The sequence below is a fragment of the Quercus suber genome, unplaced genomic scaffold (assembly GCF_002906115.3).
Source record: "Quercus suber isolate HL8 unplaced genomic scaffold, Cork oak 2.0 scaffold_426, whole genome shotgun sequence".
NCBI classification, from domain to species: Eukaryota; Viridiplantae; Streptophyta; class Magnoliopsida; order Fagales; family Fagaceae; genus Quercus; species Quercus suber.
Window position 1 is genome coordinate 211,307 of NW_027069877.1, and position 17,025 is coordinate 228,331.

A 17,025-nucleotide genomic window follows, 5' to 3' on the forward strand; every position below is an offset into this window, starting at 1 on the left:
AAGTGGGGGTGAGGATGAGGATATCTGTACTAAAAAAATAAAAATATTGGATAATGAGGATATCTCTATTTAAGCATAACCGTGGATGTTGGAAAACAAGGTTTATTAGCAAAATGATATGTAATTTACAAAAAGAAATAAGTTGATGAGGATGTCTTTAGCCTGTTACTCCTTTTATTAGCAAGAGAAGTACCCAAACCAGTAATCATATTACTTGTTATATTTCATTAATCATTATTATTTTAGAGAGTTCATTAATCATTATGACAGTGAAGTAGTAGAACAATTGAAGAGAGAGAGAGAGAGGTCCAAGTCCAAGTCCAAGTCCAAGCCCTGTCTTTTTCCCCCAAGATTCCTTCCCTCCCAATTTAATATGCTAAGCACAAGCACTTTCAGGCAAGATATAAATAATAGTAATCATATAAATTAATGATATCAATTCCTTAAAAATAATAATAATAATAATAATGATGCCAATTCAAAACGCAGGCCAATAGCCAATCAGATCTTGAATCTAAACCTCTATTCAATTCCACCCTAATAAGAGGCCTTTCGGGTCGGATCTTACCCTGACAGTCTGTCTGACAGTATACCCCCCCTAGCCTACTGGACTAGTAATAATACTATTTCTTTTTTTAAACCTCAGGCATCTCCTTCTAAATTTAATAAATGAATAAAACTATAATTTTAGACTTTAAGAAAAAAAAAAAAAGAAAAAGATCAAGTTTAGTGTTTCTTTACCCTGAATGAATTATAAGATGCGTTTACTTTTAGTCGTAACGGTAACGGTATAATGCACAGCAATATTGAAGCAAAGCTCAAATACTTTTGAAGTTAATTAAAATATATTTATTTTGTTCAAAATTAGAGTAGACCAGTCTCTTGTGTTAGTTACACAGTTAAATTAAAAAAAAAAATGATAATAACTTTTTAATAAAAAAAGGAATTAAAAAAGAAAAAGAAAAAAGGAAATAGGAAAGCAAACTCCCTCTTTTCTGGCTCACATGATGCCTTCCCATTTAGGACCCTCTCTGTCTTTCTCTGACTCTTACATTTCCATCTTTCTTTTGTGTTGTTATCTTTGTTGTTCAAAAAGTTGAATAATAATAAAAATAAAAAGAATAAAAAAGAAAATGATACCTATCCTCTTCCTATTTCTTTCTTCTACACTCTATTTTCATTCATCAATCACACTCCTCCTGACTCCTCATTCTTTTTATCTCCCCTAAAAGCCTAACAAGCAAGAGGTACATTCATTCTCTCATAAAATTTTCTCTCTTGTCTTTGTTTGTACCATTTTATTTAAAACAAAAAGAGAAAGAATTTTTTTTAATTTTAAAAATTTTGGATACAATACAAACACCTCACTTTGATTCCCTTTTTGTGATTATTCCTTTTCAATAGGAACAGTTTTTGTAAGGTTTGCTTGGGGATGGTGGGGTTTTGTTGCTTTCTTCTATTCTTTTCTTGATTCTCTATGTTCTTCTTTTCTTTTTCTTTTTTTCCATTTCTTTATCAGATTCCTTCAACTCTTTTTGTTAATTATTTTATGGTTTAAATTTTAGAATTTTGTTTTGTTTCACACACCCACATGCATGTTCTTGGTTTTGTCTGATCTGGATTGGATCACAAGTATCTTTTGTTCTTTGTTAAATTGCAGAGAGAGAGAGAGAGAGAGGGAGGGACAGGTGGTGGGGTTGAGTGCCTAAAGCTCTTTTGGGTGAGGGTTGCAATAGAAGGGAAGAAGAAGAAAGAGGAGGTGGAGGTTAATTAGAAGAAGAAGTATAAGGTGAGATTTCTTGGTCGCTTGGATCCTTGCTTTGGGCCCACCTTCCATTCTTTTCTTCTGTCTCTCATATAGGTGTCAACTGTGTCTTATATGCTGTTCTCTTGTGCCATTTCGGTATAATTTGAATTGGGTGTTTTTCATATCTTGCAAAAACTCCAAGGAATTTCTCATTTTGGTGACTAATTGTGAACTGGGTCTGTTTCGTTTGTTTGAATTCGCTGCTCTGAAATTGCGTCCAATTGAATTCTAGTATTGGATGGTTGAATTGTAAATTGGATTGTGTACATTAGTCTGGGTTGGTGGTATATACACCTGAGGCATGGCGGGTATTGATGTTTCGAAATATGCTCATAGCCCTGTGCATAAGGCCATTGTCATGAAGGATTATGCAAGCCTCAAGAGGATACTTGCGGTTCTCCCGAGGCTTTGTAACCCGGCTGAGATTCGCACTGAGGCAGCTTCGTTGGCTGAGGAAGAGAAAGCTGATACCATCTCTGCTGTGATTGATCGGCGGGATGTTCCAAACCGTGATACCCCACTTCACTTGGCTGTAAAGCTTGGTGATGAGACATCAACCGAAATGCTTATGGTTGCTGGGGCGGATTGGAGCTTGCAGAATGAGCAGGGTTGGAGTGCACTACAGGAAGCGATATGCAGTAGAGAAGAAAGGATTGCCATGATTATAGTTAGGCATTACCAGCCACTGGCCTGGGCAAAATGGTGTAGAAGGTTGCCTCGCTTGATAGGGACTATGCGAAGGATGAGGGACTTCTATATGGAAATCACATTCCACTTTGAGAGTTCTGTGATTCCTTTCATTTCAAGGATTGCCCCTTCAGATACTTACAAAATTTGGAAGAGGGGTGCGAATTTGAGGGCAGACATGACTTTGGCTGGGTTTGATGGTTTTAGGATTCAGCGGTCAGATCAGAGTATTATTTTCCTTGGTGATGGGTCAGAGGATGGAAAGGTCCCTCCTGGTTCGCTTTGCATGATTTCACACAAGGATAAGGAGGTGATGAATGCTTTGGATGGTGCTGGTTCTCCAGCAACAGAAGAAGAGATTCGACAAGAAGTGGCTGCAATGTCTCAAACTAACATATTCAGGCCTGGGATTGATGTGACTCAGGCAGTTCTTTTGCCACAGTTGACATGGAGGCGACAGGAGAAAATGGAAATGGTGGGCCAATGGAAGGCTAAGGTATATGATATGCACAATGTGGTTGTGAGCATCAAATCTAGGAGAGTCCCAGGGGCCATGACAGACGATGAATTCTTCTCATCTTGCAATGAAAATGAAACTGACAGTGAGGAGCTTGGTGATATTTTGACAGAGGATGAAAGGAGACAACTTGAAGCTGCGCTTAAGTTGGATACATCAGAATCAACCAATGAGAATGGTGATGGGATTATTGGGCATCGCCATAGTTGTTATGAGACCAGGGAGATCCCTGTGGAAGATTTGAGTGATTGTAGGAATGGAGATGGTTGTAGAAATGGAGAGGCCAAGCAGGAAAAGAAAGGATGGTTTGCTGGATGGAGGAAACGGGATTCGAAAAATGAAGCTCAGAAGAAGATTGCTCCACCTAGAAGTTCTCTCTGCGTAGATGACAAGGTGAGTGATCTACTAGGAGATTCTCCATCAAGAAATCAGGCCAAACCAGGAAGACACTCTGTGGAGATTGTCATAAGGGGGGATGAGCACCGGAGAGGAAGTACTAAGACCTCTACTTCTATGAGTTCTGAGAGCAGAAATCGCCACAAGGATGGAGTTCGTGAAAATGAGTATAAGAAAGGGTTGAGGCCTATTCTCTGGCTTTCCCCAAGCTTTCCGCTACAAACTGAAGAGTTGCTACCATTGCTTGACATTCTTGCAAACAAGGTTAAGGCAATTCGTCGTTTGAGGGAACTGCTTACAACAAAACTTCCAATGGGAACCTTTCCCGTCAAGGTATGTTTCTGTTCAAATATATGTAATTGACATCTCATTTTTACTTTACAGAGATGCTCTAGTTTCACCCCCCCCCCCCCCTCTCCTTCTTCTTCTTTTTTTAAATGTTTGTATAAATTTAGATAGTTTTTTAATTATTTATTGTGGAAAAATTACCTTTTTCAAAAAACTGGGTTGCATGGGATGGTTATATGTTTCAGATCTGATGGAAATTGCTTTTTTTAAGGTTAGTCTTGGTAACCTTCTGGATGAATCTAAACAATTTCATGACCTATGTAGCTGGTGATCTCATGTGCATGAAGTCATGAACTTCTTAGGAAATGAGATCTGATATCCATATGTTGTCACAAAGAGGGAAATTATTTATTTATTTGATTAGGAATGAAAACTTAATTAAAAAAAATAAAACTAAGTACACCAGGGGTGTACTCATGGTGAAGCCAGTCTGAGTAAAGTATTAAAGTTTCTAATCATGGTCTGGAATAAAGTTTTTGAAATTGGAGTATCTAATTTAAGACAAATGCACTCCCTGGATCTCAACAGTTGAAATTCTTCATTATCATGCTCAGTTGAGATCATGATTAATGATGTTTTATCCTGATGGCCATACTAGTCCCTCCTTGTTTCTTTTTCTGTTTTTGGGCCAAATGCTGGTCCTTTACTTGAGTAGTGGAATAAGAAAAATAGAGTTCAGGATATAGAGACATTGTTTTGTTGATAGCCGCAGACCTATCAATCGTTTATTGATTAATACATGATTGAGAGAATACTACCTGGAAAAGGAAAATGGCATTCATCTGAAACTAATAGATAGTGGAATTTGTTGAGAAAGTGGCTGAAGAGTTGGAAAATGTTTTTATATATATATATATTACTTTAACTTGCTTTTTTAAACAAGAAATGTATTGAGTATATTAGGTAATTTGGGTAGTGGAAAAGGACAATGGATGGGGATTTCTTAATGGCATAGATTTGGACCTGGTACTGCTTATTGAATTTAAAGGATGTGTTGCTTGGATGAATTGAATTGAGAAGTGTTGTGATCAGTTCCCCTTTTACAAGCAGTTTCCTATCTTGGTAGCTAACAAGCCAAGCTTAAACTGAACTGCCTTGGCTTGTGTAGGTATACTAATTTCACAGCAATAAAAGTTGGAACAAATGGGTACGGGCCTTTGTGGTCGGGTTCTCCCATTAAGCATCATATTCCTATAATTCCAGGGAATTTTTTAATTTTAATTCTTTAAACTTTGGTTCTTGCCTCGTTTGAATGGCCTTACCTGTTGCAGGCTAAATCTTCCCCTGTGCTTAAACTTTATTTTGTTCACAGTACCAAAATGCGTTTTGATTTCAGTTGTTTCTTTCCTGTTTTTGATGTGTGCCCTTTCTCTACATTTAATCTGCTCTCTTTTATAGTACATTGATTATCATTTAAAATTTTGGGCCCTTGGCAACCATAGTTCACACTAAATTATGTTATTTTCCATTTGGTGTTTATTTCATTTTGTGATTTGTAGACCTGAGAAAATGCAACCTAAGCCCACCAACCAACCCATTTGAATCCACACAAAATGAACGGTTAAAGAGAGGGATTCTGGTTAACCTGAACCCAGTTGGGTTGGGTACTGGTTGAGTTTTTAAAACTGAACCTGCACAAACCAGTCATACAAAATAGAAAACCTATCAACCTAGCTGGCCTTAGACTTAACTAGTGGAGTCCTGGCACTTTAAAAATGGTTGGATGAGCTGAACCTCCTTTAGTGAGTTCCTGACTATCTGGCGAGGAGGCTATTATGTGATGTAATTTGTAACTTAGATTTAAAGAAGTGCATAATTGTTCAATTGGCAACTACCTTGTCAAAGTGCTTATCTTTTAATATATATATTTTTTTCTTTTAATTTGATGATTAAAATAAATTTGTTGGCAAAATATTGCAGATTAGAATTCACAGAAAGAATAGCACAGAAGTAGATGAGGGGAAAGTGAGGAGAGAGAAATTATTGTGCTTACAGTTCTAGTATTTTCAATGTGAAGTGAAGCTTTTATAATGACTGAACTACTCTTAAAAAACATGGAATTCTGGAAACTTGAACTATTTGCTTCTGGAAACAACTACCACTATTGTGTTGCACATTACTTTACATGAAATTGGAGTCAATTCTTTTATGCTTTGTCCCCTTTTATGAAGTGAGAGTTAACTCTTATGCCTAGTCGTCTCATGCAAGTTTGGAACTGAGAAAATGCATATGTCTTGAATTTTTGTGCCATCTTACAAATTGATGTGTAATGTCCCCTAAAATAAGAACAAAGAAAGAATAGCACAGAAGTAGATGAGGGGAAAGTGAGGAGAGAGAAATTATTGTGCTTACAGTTCTAGTATTTTCAATGTGAAGTGAAGCTTTTATAATGACTGAACTACTCTTAAAAAACATGGAATTCTGGAAACTTGAACTATTTGCTTCTGGAAACAACTACCACTATTGTGTTGCACATTACTTTACATGAAATTGGAGTCAATTCTTTTATGCTTTGTCCCCTTTTATGAAGTGAGAGTTAACTCTTATGCCTAGTCGTCTCATGCAAGTTTGGAACTGAGAAAATGCATATGTCTTGAATTTTTGTGCCATCTTACAAATTGATGTGTAATGTCCCCTAAAATAAGAACACTAGGTCAACTCTCAGGCTGCCATCTCTCTTCATCTTTAAGAGTAGAGATGGCTACCTTACTAGTTTTGGTATGTTACAGACAACAATGCAGGCTGGATTGTGCTTTGCTATGGTATGTAATGCTTCTCAATTAGTTAACATAACTGGGATATGCTGCTTGTGTCAATTTCTCCCATTTTATCCAAGGGCCGTACACACTGTCACCTCATTTATTATATCTTCTATCATTGTTTTTGCCCAAATTACTTGAGGCTTTCCTTTATGCCTGTCAACTTGAACTATTACCTTTTATTACCAGTACATTTATTGATTTTTATCGCATATGGCCATACCATGTCAGGCAACTGCCCCTCATCTTTTCCTCAATAGATGCCACTGGCCACCCCCACCTTTAGAGAATAACTTTGTTTACTAGGTTTCTCAATCAAAAAAAAAAAAAAAAAACTTTGTTTACTATTTTATCCTTTATGGAATGCCCACTCATCCATTTTAACATTTTAATTTCTTAATGCCCAGTTTTATGAACATATTGTTTCTCAATGGCCCAGTAATTCCACATTATAGATTTTAGCTGGTCTTATGGTAATACTAGCTTGTGTTTTTGTTTTTATTATTTTCTGGGTGGGATTGGGGGTAAAATTAATCCTAACCTCATTCCTTATGAAATGTTTCTTTATGGTCAGTGTCAAATGTTGGACTCTGCCCTTATTATCAGAACGAATCTTCTGTTTTCTGACATTTTTAGTATAAATAGCTTGATAATTGTTGCATAGATAATCTTGTTGGTATGTCACTGAGAATGAGGAAAGTTATCTTCTTGTCTATAACTTCGTGCTTGTTTCCCCGCAATGTCTTGAACTATAATCTCCTTGTGGAGGAATACAGTAAAGAAACCCAAGACGTGGGTTGAACTAAGTTAATAAATAGGAAGTGATCTTTACTTAACAAAAATAAATAATCTCCTTGTGGAGGAATACAGTAAAAGAAACCCAAGACGTGCGTTGAACTAAGTTAATAAATAGGAAGTGATCTTTGCTTAACAAAAATAAATAAATAGGAAGTGATCTACTTAACTCTCAGCATGTTTAGAAACTTGGTTAATTAATGGATAGTTGACCACCCTCTGTGCAAGTGGTAAATATCGGTGCTGGACTTAAATAATGCAGTTGAGAAGCTTGGATTTACACTTCTATTCAGAAAAGGCCCTTCTCCTCACTCCTTTATCCATACTCTCTTAAGGAGCTAAACTTGAGAAGGGAAGGAGGCCAAAATGTACTAATGTCTTACACTAATCAAGTCCACCTATTACAATTTGAGCCAGAGCCAAAGGGCTTTTGCGGCCCCACCCGGGGGGGGTGGGGGGGTGTTGGGGGTTGAAAGAATACGGCTTTATTTTCTCAACTATTCGGAATTGTCTGCTGGTGAGATTAAAAATGACTTCTGAATTAGTAAAAAGGTTTTTTGGTCTTTCTGTATAACCTCTGTGGATCTTCACTGAAAGACTTTGTGCATGTTAATAGGATTGAAATATTTGAAGTTTGAAGAATAGTTTCAGCACCAGAAGTATACAAGTTTGTCTGGGATTTTTGTTTTTGAATTTTTGGAAAATGTGTTCTGTTGTTTTCTGATGATGAATACTCACTATTGTTTTATGATCAATATTTTCTTTCTCCTTGTGCATATGAAGAGGTCCATTGTTCTTGAATTGCAGAACCCCTGAATTTTTGCTACTGATCAAGCCATTGCATGTTTTCTTCTTGTTCTTGTGGGTTTTTAAATGCAATGCAAGGAATACTTTTATCCAATATTCAATAGAAGATTACAGTAGGAGTTGTTCAGGCTAAGTAGCTTTTATAGGAGTATTAGGTGATTTGAAGCTTTTATTTTTTACTGTAGATATTGATCTTCATGTTCTTTTGTGTTAAAAAACTTCCCTGTACTTACATTCAGGTTGCCATTCCGGTGGTTCCCACTATCAAAGTTCTGGTTACTTTTACAAAGTTTGAAGAACTTCAGCCCTTGGATGAGTTTGCGACACCCCCATCAAGCCCTCCTGCTTCAGGGCGAGAGAGCCCTGCAGTGACGCACTCCTCGAGTTCATCTTGGTTTCAGTGGATAAAAGCCCCTTATAACCGCCCTAGCTCATCCACCGCCAGTTCTAGCAATAGGATAGAAAATATTCAAGACCCATTTGCAATTCCCTTGGAGTACTGTTGGATTACTGCTGAAGCAAAGAAGAAGAAGATGCAAGAGAAGAACAAATCAAAGAAAGGGAAAAGTCATAATAACCAATGAAGCCAAGACAGTGTTGAGAGTAAGAGCCAGATGTAAAAGATAAATGTAGATCAGTAAAGGAACTCAGCAGATACAAATAGGAAATAGTGTTTCATTAATTCATAAATTCATGATACTGCAAGGGAAAAAAGTAGGGCCCTGCTTCCCGATGGAAGTTATGATCCTTGAGGTGGGGGTGGAAAAGAGAAACAATATTGTGATTCTTGCAACAATTGCTTGCCATTGGTGGATGTTTTCACCATTTAGATTACTTGATTCACTTTCATTTTATACTGCCCGACTTAGTTATGATTACAAATAGTAATTAAGATGTTTCATTTGTGGCAAAAGATTTTATTTGGCAAATTAAATTTTAATCCAACTATAGGTGGTTTCAAATTTAACCCTCTGAGAAGTTCCAAATTACACGATACACTTTCAATAACGATTCAATTCAAACTATAAACAATAAACCCACAGCGTGGAAAAGGTAGTGGAAAATACTTAAATATGACTTAAGAGTGAAATAATGTTTACATGTAATAAGTCTGTGTTGAAATAATAACTCGGTGTCGTTTCCTTTAAATGTATTTGTTGATTAATTTAAAACCACATCTAAATTATGGGGTTTAAAGTACAATTTGTCTTCACTTTTCTTTTGTTTTTTTTTATCATTTTTATTCGTTTCAATTTTTCTCCTTTTCTAGGGGACGCAGGGAATTGGATTCTCCAAAGGAAGCATCATTGATTGTGCATCTTGTTATCCTTGGTTTATCAGCCTCTGGTTTTATTTATTTTTTTATGTGGGAATCAAACCTCAGAAGTTGGATTCTAGGGGTGTTATTCTTACTTTTATCAGCCTCTGTTTTTCTCATTTGGGAATCAAATCCTTGAAGTAGGCTTAGAGGCATGAATCAGTCATTTTTCTGAAGAAGATATTTGCCCCTCCACTCAATTGGCTTTGCTAACAAGTTCTAGGAAAATCATCCTTAGGTTATAACAAAGCTTGGATTTTACTAGTAGCAATCTTGGAGAGGCATGTGAATTTTTATGTATGGTGTGCTAAATTTGTGAAATCTATCATAAAACTCTTTAAATAGATGAATATGGATGATTATATGTAAGCAATGAAGAGTTCCCAGTGAAAAAAATAAACCTTTGAAAGGTCATTTATGTAGGGAGAACTGAGAAGCACTGTAAAATGTTGTCAAGGTTGTCACTAACCGTTAGGGGAGATAACAAGACTCATTTTGAGATAACAAGACTCATTTTGCTTGGTTTTGCCAAATTCAGTAGAAATCATACTTATTGAAATCATACCCTAAAATGTTGTCTTGTTCAAGGAGCAAGAAAGAATGCACCTCTCTTGGGCGAACTACTCTTCTAGCTTGAGCTCTTCAGTAATAGTTTTCAAAATTAGGTAGAAAGTCTCACCTATCTCTAGCTCATAGCAAGGTCCAAATAGAAAGTTTTCATATCCCTCACTCGAGCAAACCTTTATCTAACTTGAGCAAGATTCTAAAACTCAGTTTTTATTTATTTTTCTTGCATGCATGAGCATACATTTAAAGCATTTCAAATCAGTCCTCCTAATATCACCTTATTCTTATAGGATTAACCTCTAGATTTATTTATCAGCTCGTTCTTCCTATTCTTGCTGCTCATTCACCTAGAAGCATCAAGTCTTAACTAGGGTCATTTCAATGTTTTTCTTATATTCCAAAGCTCGTATTTACAAAATAAAACATATACAGAAAAAATAATAATAAAAAAAAAGAGTATAAAGAAAAAGGCTAGGGCCTTCATATGCTTGGAGGCATTTTGATGAACAAAAAATAACTTTTCATTTCCTTTGTTCTAGTCGATAAGAATTTTCTTTTTCTTTTGGACTTCCTACATCCAAATCGACTTTACTTTGACTAAGCAAAAGACTAAATATTTGAATCTTATACTATGTTTCAGAAGAAAAGTATGCAAGGAGATCCACCTGCAAGAAAAGAGAAAAAGAAAGAATTATGTGAGTTGAAATGTAGTAAGAGTACTGCTAGTAAGTAGTAAACAACAATGGAAAATGAGAAATGGAACCTTCAAGGTAAACTAGAGAAGAAAAGGAAGTGAGTTAAATCAAATAAACTCTAGTTATCGCATTGTCCATTCTCTTTTGCTCATGCTTGCTTGGTTTTAGAGACCCCATTTTGTTTTTGGAGTTAGGACCCGTTTGGTTGATGGGAGTTTCAAGACTAGAGTTATAAATTCTCGAGAGTTTAAATTAACAAGAATTAAAATTTTGAGAGATGACATTTATGTTGTTTGGATATACTTAAAATTTGAATTTATATCATATTATTGAAAAAATATATTTAGAATTTAAAATCCAATCATATAAAATAATCTTATACATATTATTTCAATAACTAAAAAATTAATAATTTGACAATTATGAATATTTTTTAGTGAAAAAAATATCATTGAACATTAATAAACATCTTATTTGAGTGAAAAATAAATATTATTGTTCTAAAATTTACCCTATGTAGTTAGTGAAAAGAAAATGTGATAAGTTGGATTTAAGAATTAGCAATTTTCATATATACAAGTTTTGCAAGAATTGACATTTCCTACCTAAGAGGTAGGAGCAAGAATTTTCACATTTCATTGGAATTGATATATTCATAAGAATTGTAATCTCAAGAATTTAGTTAAAGAATAATTAAGTTTTACTAATTTAAAATTTTCATCCCAAATTCCAGCCCATTCAAAATTTATTATTTTCAAATAGATGTGATAGAATTTTAACCTATAACATCCGCTTTATAACTATTTCTTTTTATCATTAGGTGAAAACACAAACTGATTTTTAGGGTAAACATAGTACAAATCCCAAATTTCACAAATCCCAAATTTCTTCTTTAACTACTAAAACTTTACTAGTTGAGTTACTAAAACCCACCTATCCATTCAAATTAGATCGTCATTTCTAGTTCGAGTCCCCATGCACTATAGTTTTGCCAAATTTGTATGAATAAAATCTTAGAGGGGAGGGCAGATGAAAATTTAGATGATGTAACAAGATGTTCCATACCAATGCGCAAAAATAGCACCATTTATTCTAAAGACAATGATAGTTTTTTTTTTTTTTTGGTGCACTCTTGGAGAGAGAGAGAGAGAGAGAGAGAGAGATAACATTAATAGTTTCTAGATGAGTTTTTTCCGCTTCGATAAAATCCTAACGTGTGGAAATAAATTGGTTTTTCGTGTGTATAAATTGGTTTTTTTTTTTTTTTTTGAGAAACAAACACATACACAAGAAAAAGAAAAGGTGTTCTAACACAAAGGCACTGTACAACTCCACTCAAAAGTCATGGTAACATTTAGGGTAATAAAAATGTAAGATTTAAATTGCCATTTTTTTTTTGTTTGTATATGTGCACAGGCGCACAAGTACAACTAAAAATGTTTTTTTTTTTTTTTAAAAATAATTTTGGGGATATATATATATATATATATATCACATATCCTACTCTGTAAAAGGAACGTCACTTTGCTTATACGGAGATATTTTGAGGGGAAGCTTAATGTAGTTGGGAACCTAAGGCGAAAACTGAAATTGAGGCATTTTATATATTTAAATATGATTTTAAAAAATTTAGATATTACTTAAATTCTATTATCTTGTTTTAGATGCAAAATTACTATTAATTAACATGAATCATGTAGATTTTTTTTTTTGAAAGTCTATAGACAAAAAATTTGACAAAACTTTTCACACCTATTAATGTGGCAGATTATAACGTAAGTAAAAAAGTGATGTTAGCAGTGGACTTAGATGAAAACTAGTAAAAGTTTGTCAACTCAACTTGTGAAACTGTTGTGAATTTTTTTTTATTGCTCTTTTTTTTAGAAGTGTTACATTCATAATATTTTCATAACAAATCCTAGATATTAATTTGTTACTGGTTCTATTTGAACCTATCATTGAAATTAATTTTTTGTTATCAATAATTCCTTGAACAACCTACCACTTATGACTTATTCTAAAAGTATTGTGAAAAATGTTGTGGACGTAATATTTTTTTTTTCTTTTTTTCATTTGATAAAAAAATATTATTTTATTTATTAGCTAATATTTGGACTTAATCACTACCATTATAATAATATAATATATATTAAAAAAACTCTATTCGTTAAAATTTGGGGACCTTTTTTCTACTTGAGGCCTTAGGCAGCCACATTAGTTGCTTCACATATAGAGCCGGCGGCCCGGCATATTGTATATCTATTTCCTAGAATGAACAAAAGATTAAAGTTTTGTCTTTAAAGTTTTGAGTATTTTCATTTTGGACCTTTATGTTTTAAAATTTTTATTTTGACCATTCATTTTAGCCTTTCAGCCTTTTGTGAAATGAAATTTTTTGAACATAAGGAGCCAAACAAAAACAAAATTAATTATGAAGGGTTAAAATGGAAATTTCAAAACGTAAAATGGTCAATATAAAAACAGAATCAAATATAAAAATTCAAAATGAAAATTTTGAAAAGTTAAGGCTAAAAAAAATTAACATGACTATATATTTTGAAATTCTAACAGTTGAATTGGATGCTCTTAACACATATATTAAATTTCATGCCTATCAGATATTATTTACTATTCGATCTATAAAATTATTTTTTATGCATAGTTTTAGATTACAAAAACTTGAAATTAAACATTTTATTGATAACATAGTTATTGATTTTTGATTTTCTAGAAATTTTGCAAGTACGAAGAATATAAAAAGAAAATGTAATCTAATAGTGAATATGTCAAAATTCACATCTAATAAAAATATATTAAGTGAGGTTGTAATCTCAAAGCTACAACCAAGCTTGTTGCCAAACTTTGACCAAATAAAAACAACCCAAAATTTAAAAAAACCAAATGTTAGTTTTAGTCGTGAAGAAAACAATGTCAAGATTGTTAGGACAGCACATCTTAATCAGGACTAAAGAAAATGTTAGAAAATGACACAAGAGGTTTCTGTTGCTTGCAAATAAATTGTCGTCTGGATTTAACCTTTTTGTCTATTGCGTATTTATGTCAATCTGTTTTTCTGTGATCACCTCACATTGATTGTTCTTTTAGATGTCAGTCCTTTTCATGACAGCTTGCTACTTCAAAACGGACAATTGCTCAAATCTCAATCCCTGAATTGTGTTGGGAGGTACTTGAATACCATATGCAATGCTTATCCTTTCGCCAGGTAATTTGGTAATACTTAATTCATGAATAATTTTACTTGGTAGCAATATGAAGAAATGAAACCTGTCTAACATTAGCAGTTCACCTAACAATTTCAGATTAGATGACTTTCTGAAAATATATGTATTTGCCTTTCACAAGTAGCTTGACTTCTTGCCGTGCATTCCCATTTGAGAAGCATTCTCACCTTTTAGTTTTGTGTAGTATGATTGCTGATTATAGAGAATTCCAATTTGGGTTTGTTTCCTAGATTGAGCTTATGAAAATTCTACCAAACATCTTTTAGAATAGACGTCTGAGTTAAGGTATATGTAGCTTATGGTAGGCTGAAGTGGAAAGAGTGTGTATTTAACAATTAAGATTTTATATCGGACAAATGTATTGACTGCTTGACCTTGTGTGAAAGTTATTCAGTGTATTCACATTATATATCATATCATGATGCACATATATGATTACTACAAAAATTGTTTACCCGTGCTGCCTGTAGTTTTGTCTCTCAAATGATGTTTTAGTACTTTTGCCTCATGCCTCAAGTTCAGATACATTTGTTTGAACAATTAAGACTTACTATTTTCCTTTGCTATTGTGCACACCTAAATGCTCCATAACTTTCTCCTTTGATGGCTTTTGAGAATTCAATTAAATGGTTTAGTAAGAGCTATACCTTCTAAGTAAGCAGAAGAATCATTTTTAAAATAATGTAATCATATATTATGGGGTCAGTGGAAGTATTGTGCGCAGGTTACTGCCCATTATTTATTTATTTATATATTATGGGTTCAACATCCACATATGAACATTATACTAGTATGAAATTTCATACATCATGCTTGAATTTAGTGGCATATATACTTATACACATGATGTTTATAGAAATTTTAAAACTTGAATATAGGTTATTGAGAGGCAGGGCATTGTACCTTAGACATCTGGATTCACTGAATAGCACAAACACAAGAGTTCCTTACTCCCCCGAGTTCCCCATCCTCTGACGCACTACAAACAGATAAAGAGTGAGAAATATATCAGAGTTGGTGTAATTAACCAAAATCCAAATTCTAATAAAAAGTTGTGACGAACTATGGATGGGTTTTGGTTCCTAAGCTTGACATCATGATCTCTTCTTGTCGCATATTTCATTTGGGAAAAAGGTTTGCAGTTCTTGAATTAGTTCCCAACGATATAAGTCTATGACAAAACACCACTGGAACTATTCAAGAAAATGTGTGTACTGACATTTTTTCTAATCAATTGAAAACCCATCATGAAAGCAAAGTTGGTGGGGGATGGTTTTACCTTGGTTCAAATTCATGGACATGAGCAATATCTTTGCCATGAGCATCAGGCCAACTAACTTTCCTCTTTTCTCGCCTTAGTTGATTACCATCCACTATTGTTGTTTTCTTGAGATTACTCCTAAGAGTAGGATGATCAATATGTGGCCCATTAGACCCACTACTCCTACTGTAGTTGCCCCCATTTTGAAGTTGTAATTCATGATTATGGAGCTCTTCCATGACCCCATCTCTCTTTTCAGCAAGAGATTGCTTCCTCGTATTGTTATTGTTGCTGGTTCTGTTGCTTTCTTCACCTTTGTTGTCCAAACTCGTTGATGGTACATAACAAGAACACACTAAAGCGGAGCACCTGTTCTGCGCCGACGCCGCCAGGAGTACAGACAATAAGGTTATATCTCTCACTGCCTTTTCTAGTACTTATTGATACCATGACCAGCCTCGAAGCTATATGAGTTTTGGAAGGGCATCAGATCAAACAAATGAAATGGTGAAGCAGCATGAGAGGGATAGATATTGTAAATAATTAGTGTGAGGGTTATCTCCTAATGATTATAGCTTGCTTTGCATGTAAGAGAGTGGGCTGGCCTGTTTGTGATGTGGGGTTGTAGTGGGGTTTTTTAGGTTGGGAAAAGATAGCTGGAAAAATATATAGGAGGGAGTACCATCATGTTTCATGCCTCCTCCACTAAGTGTTGTTTTCTTTTGCTTTTTGCCTCAACACTTATTAGTGAGATGAAATGGGTGAAACAAAAAGGGTAGAGATTAGAGAATGCTCAACTTTTTGACTGTCAGTGGGATTCTATTCACTGTGAGCATCTCTTTTTGTTATTTTTTTTCAGTCCCATGCTATTTTGCTTTCATGGCATGGGGTTTGTAACAAGTGGGTGGAGTCAGGACTCAGGAGTGAGGACAAATATGTATGCAGGGGGATAAAAAGGGAATAATCATAAATATGATGCTCTTTCAGTTTACTGTTTATGATTTAGGATATAAGGTGTGAAGAAGATTAATTCATCTGGAATAGATCACTTAAAGGACCAAAGCATCATTGGGGGTGCCTTACTCTTTCCCCTTTTCTGATATTGTCCTCTGCGGTGAAATAATAAAATCATGATAATTCAAAAATTCATTCTTTGGTTTCTTTATGTTTGATGTACTACCCCCACGCCCCCCTCCCCATAGGCTAAACGATCCAAATTGCATGAGCATTAGTGTGTGTCAAAATAACAAAGTTTCTCTCTAAATTAGTTTGGAGATAAACCTTTCAAACTCTTCATATATCTTTATATTGAGTGTGAATATTAAAAATCTAACCGTTAGATTACATGTTATTATTATATTCTTCATCCTTGCAAAATTTCAAAAAAAAATCAAAGATCAATTGCTATTTCATCAAACAAATGTTAAAATTTCAAGTTTAAAATTGTGTATAAAAAATAAATTTTATTGATTGAACCATAAATAATATCTGATTTGAATGAAATTTAATATGCATGTTAAGAATATAAGGAATATGAAATTTGATAGTTAGATTTTCAAAATTCATACCCAAAAAAGATATATATGAGAAATTTGAAGAGTTTCTCTCCAAACTAGTTTGGAAAGAAACTTTGTTCGTGTCAAAACAAGATCGTTGTAGGATTGATGGGATTTCATTCAAAGCTCCAAGCCCTTTTGGGTTTTTTTTGTTGTTTCTTGCTTGTGTAATTAAACTTTAGGCTGTTGAGTGTGTTTTAGTTGATTTTAGCCCAAAATATCTCATTAAACATTTCTTAAACAAAAAAAGGCCCTAGAATAAATCATCTT

The 17,025-nt window shown here is 34.2% G+C and overlaps 1 protein-coding gene and 2 long non-coding RNA genes across 4 annotated transcripts; 2 read left to right on the top strand and 1 right to left on the bottom strand.

Moving 5' to 3' along the window:
• The first annotated feature begins 1,033 nt into the window (after nt 1-1,033).
• On the top strand, nt 1,034-8,970 carry LOC112025736 (uncharacterized). Of its 2 annotated transcripts, none has more exons than XM_065761737.1 (3): nt 1,034-1,789; nt 2,040-3,740; nt 8,356-8,970. In XM_065761737.1, the coding sequence occupies exons 2-3, from the start codon at nt 2,109-2,111 to the stop codon at nt 8,698-8,700; spliced, it is 1,977 nt and encodes a 658-aa protein (XP_065617809.1). In that variant the 5' UTR covers nt 1,034-1,789; nt 2,040-2,108; the 3' UTR covers nt 8,701-8,970. The 2 variants fall into 2 exon arrangements, with proteins under 2 accessions (XP_065617809.1, XP_065617808.1); XM_065761736.1 differs by having other exon boundaries at nt 1,034-1,247; nt 1,661-3,740.
• A 1,490-nt stretch (nt 8,971-10,460) lies between these two features.
• Nucleotides 10,461-16,339, bottom strand: LOC112025733 (uncharacterized). Its single transcript, XR_002884278.2, has 3 exons — nt 15,218-16,339; nt 14,842-14,917; nt 10,461-10,666 (listed from the first exon to the last, which is right to left on the bottom strand). It is a non-coding gene; the product is annotated as an uncharacterized LOC112025733 (long non-coding RNA).
• Nucleotides 13,757-16,346, top strand: LOC136062559 (uncharacterized). The gene is made up of 2 exons (XR_010624286.1): nt 13,757-13,919; nt 14,817-16,346. It is a non-coding gene; the product is annotated as an uncharacterized LOC136062559 (long non-coding RNA).
• The last annotated feature ends 679 nt before the right edge of the window (nt 16,347-17,025 follow it).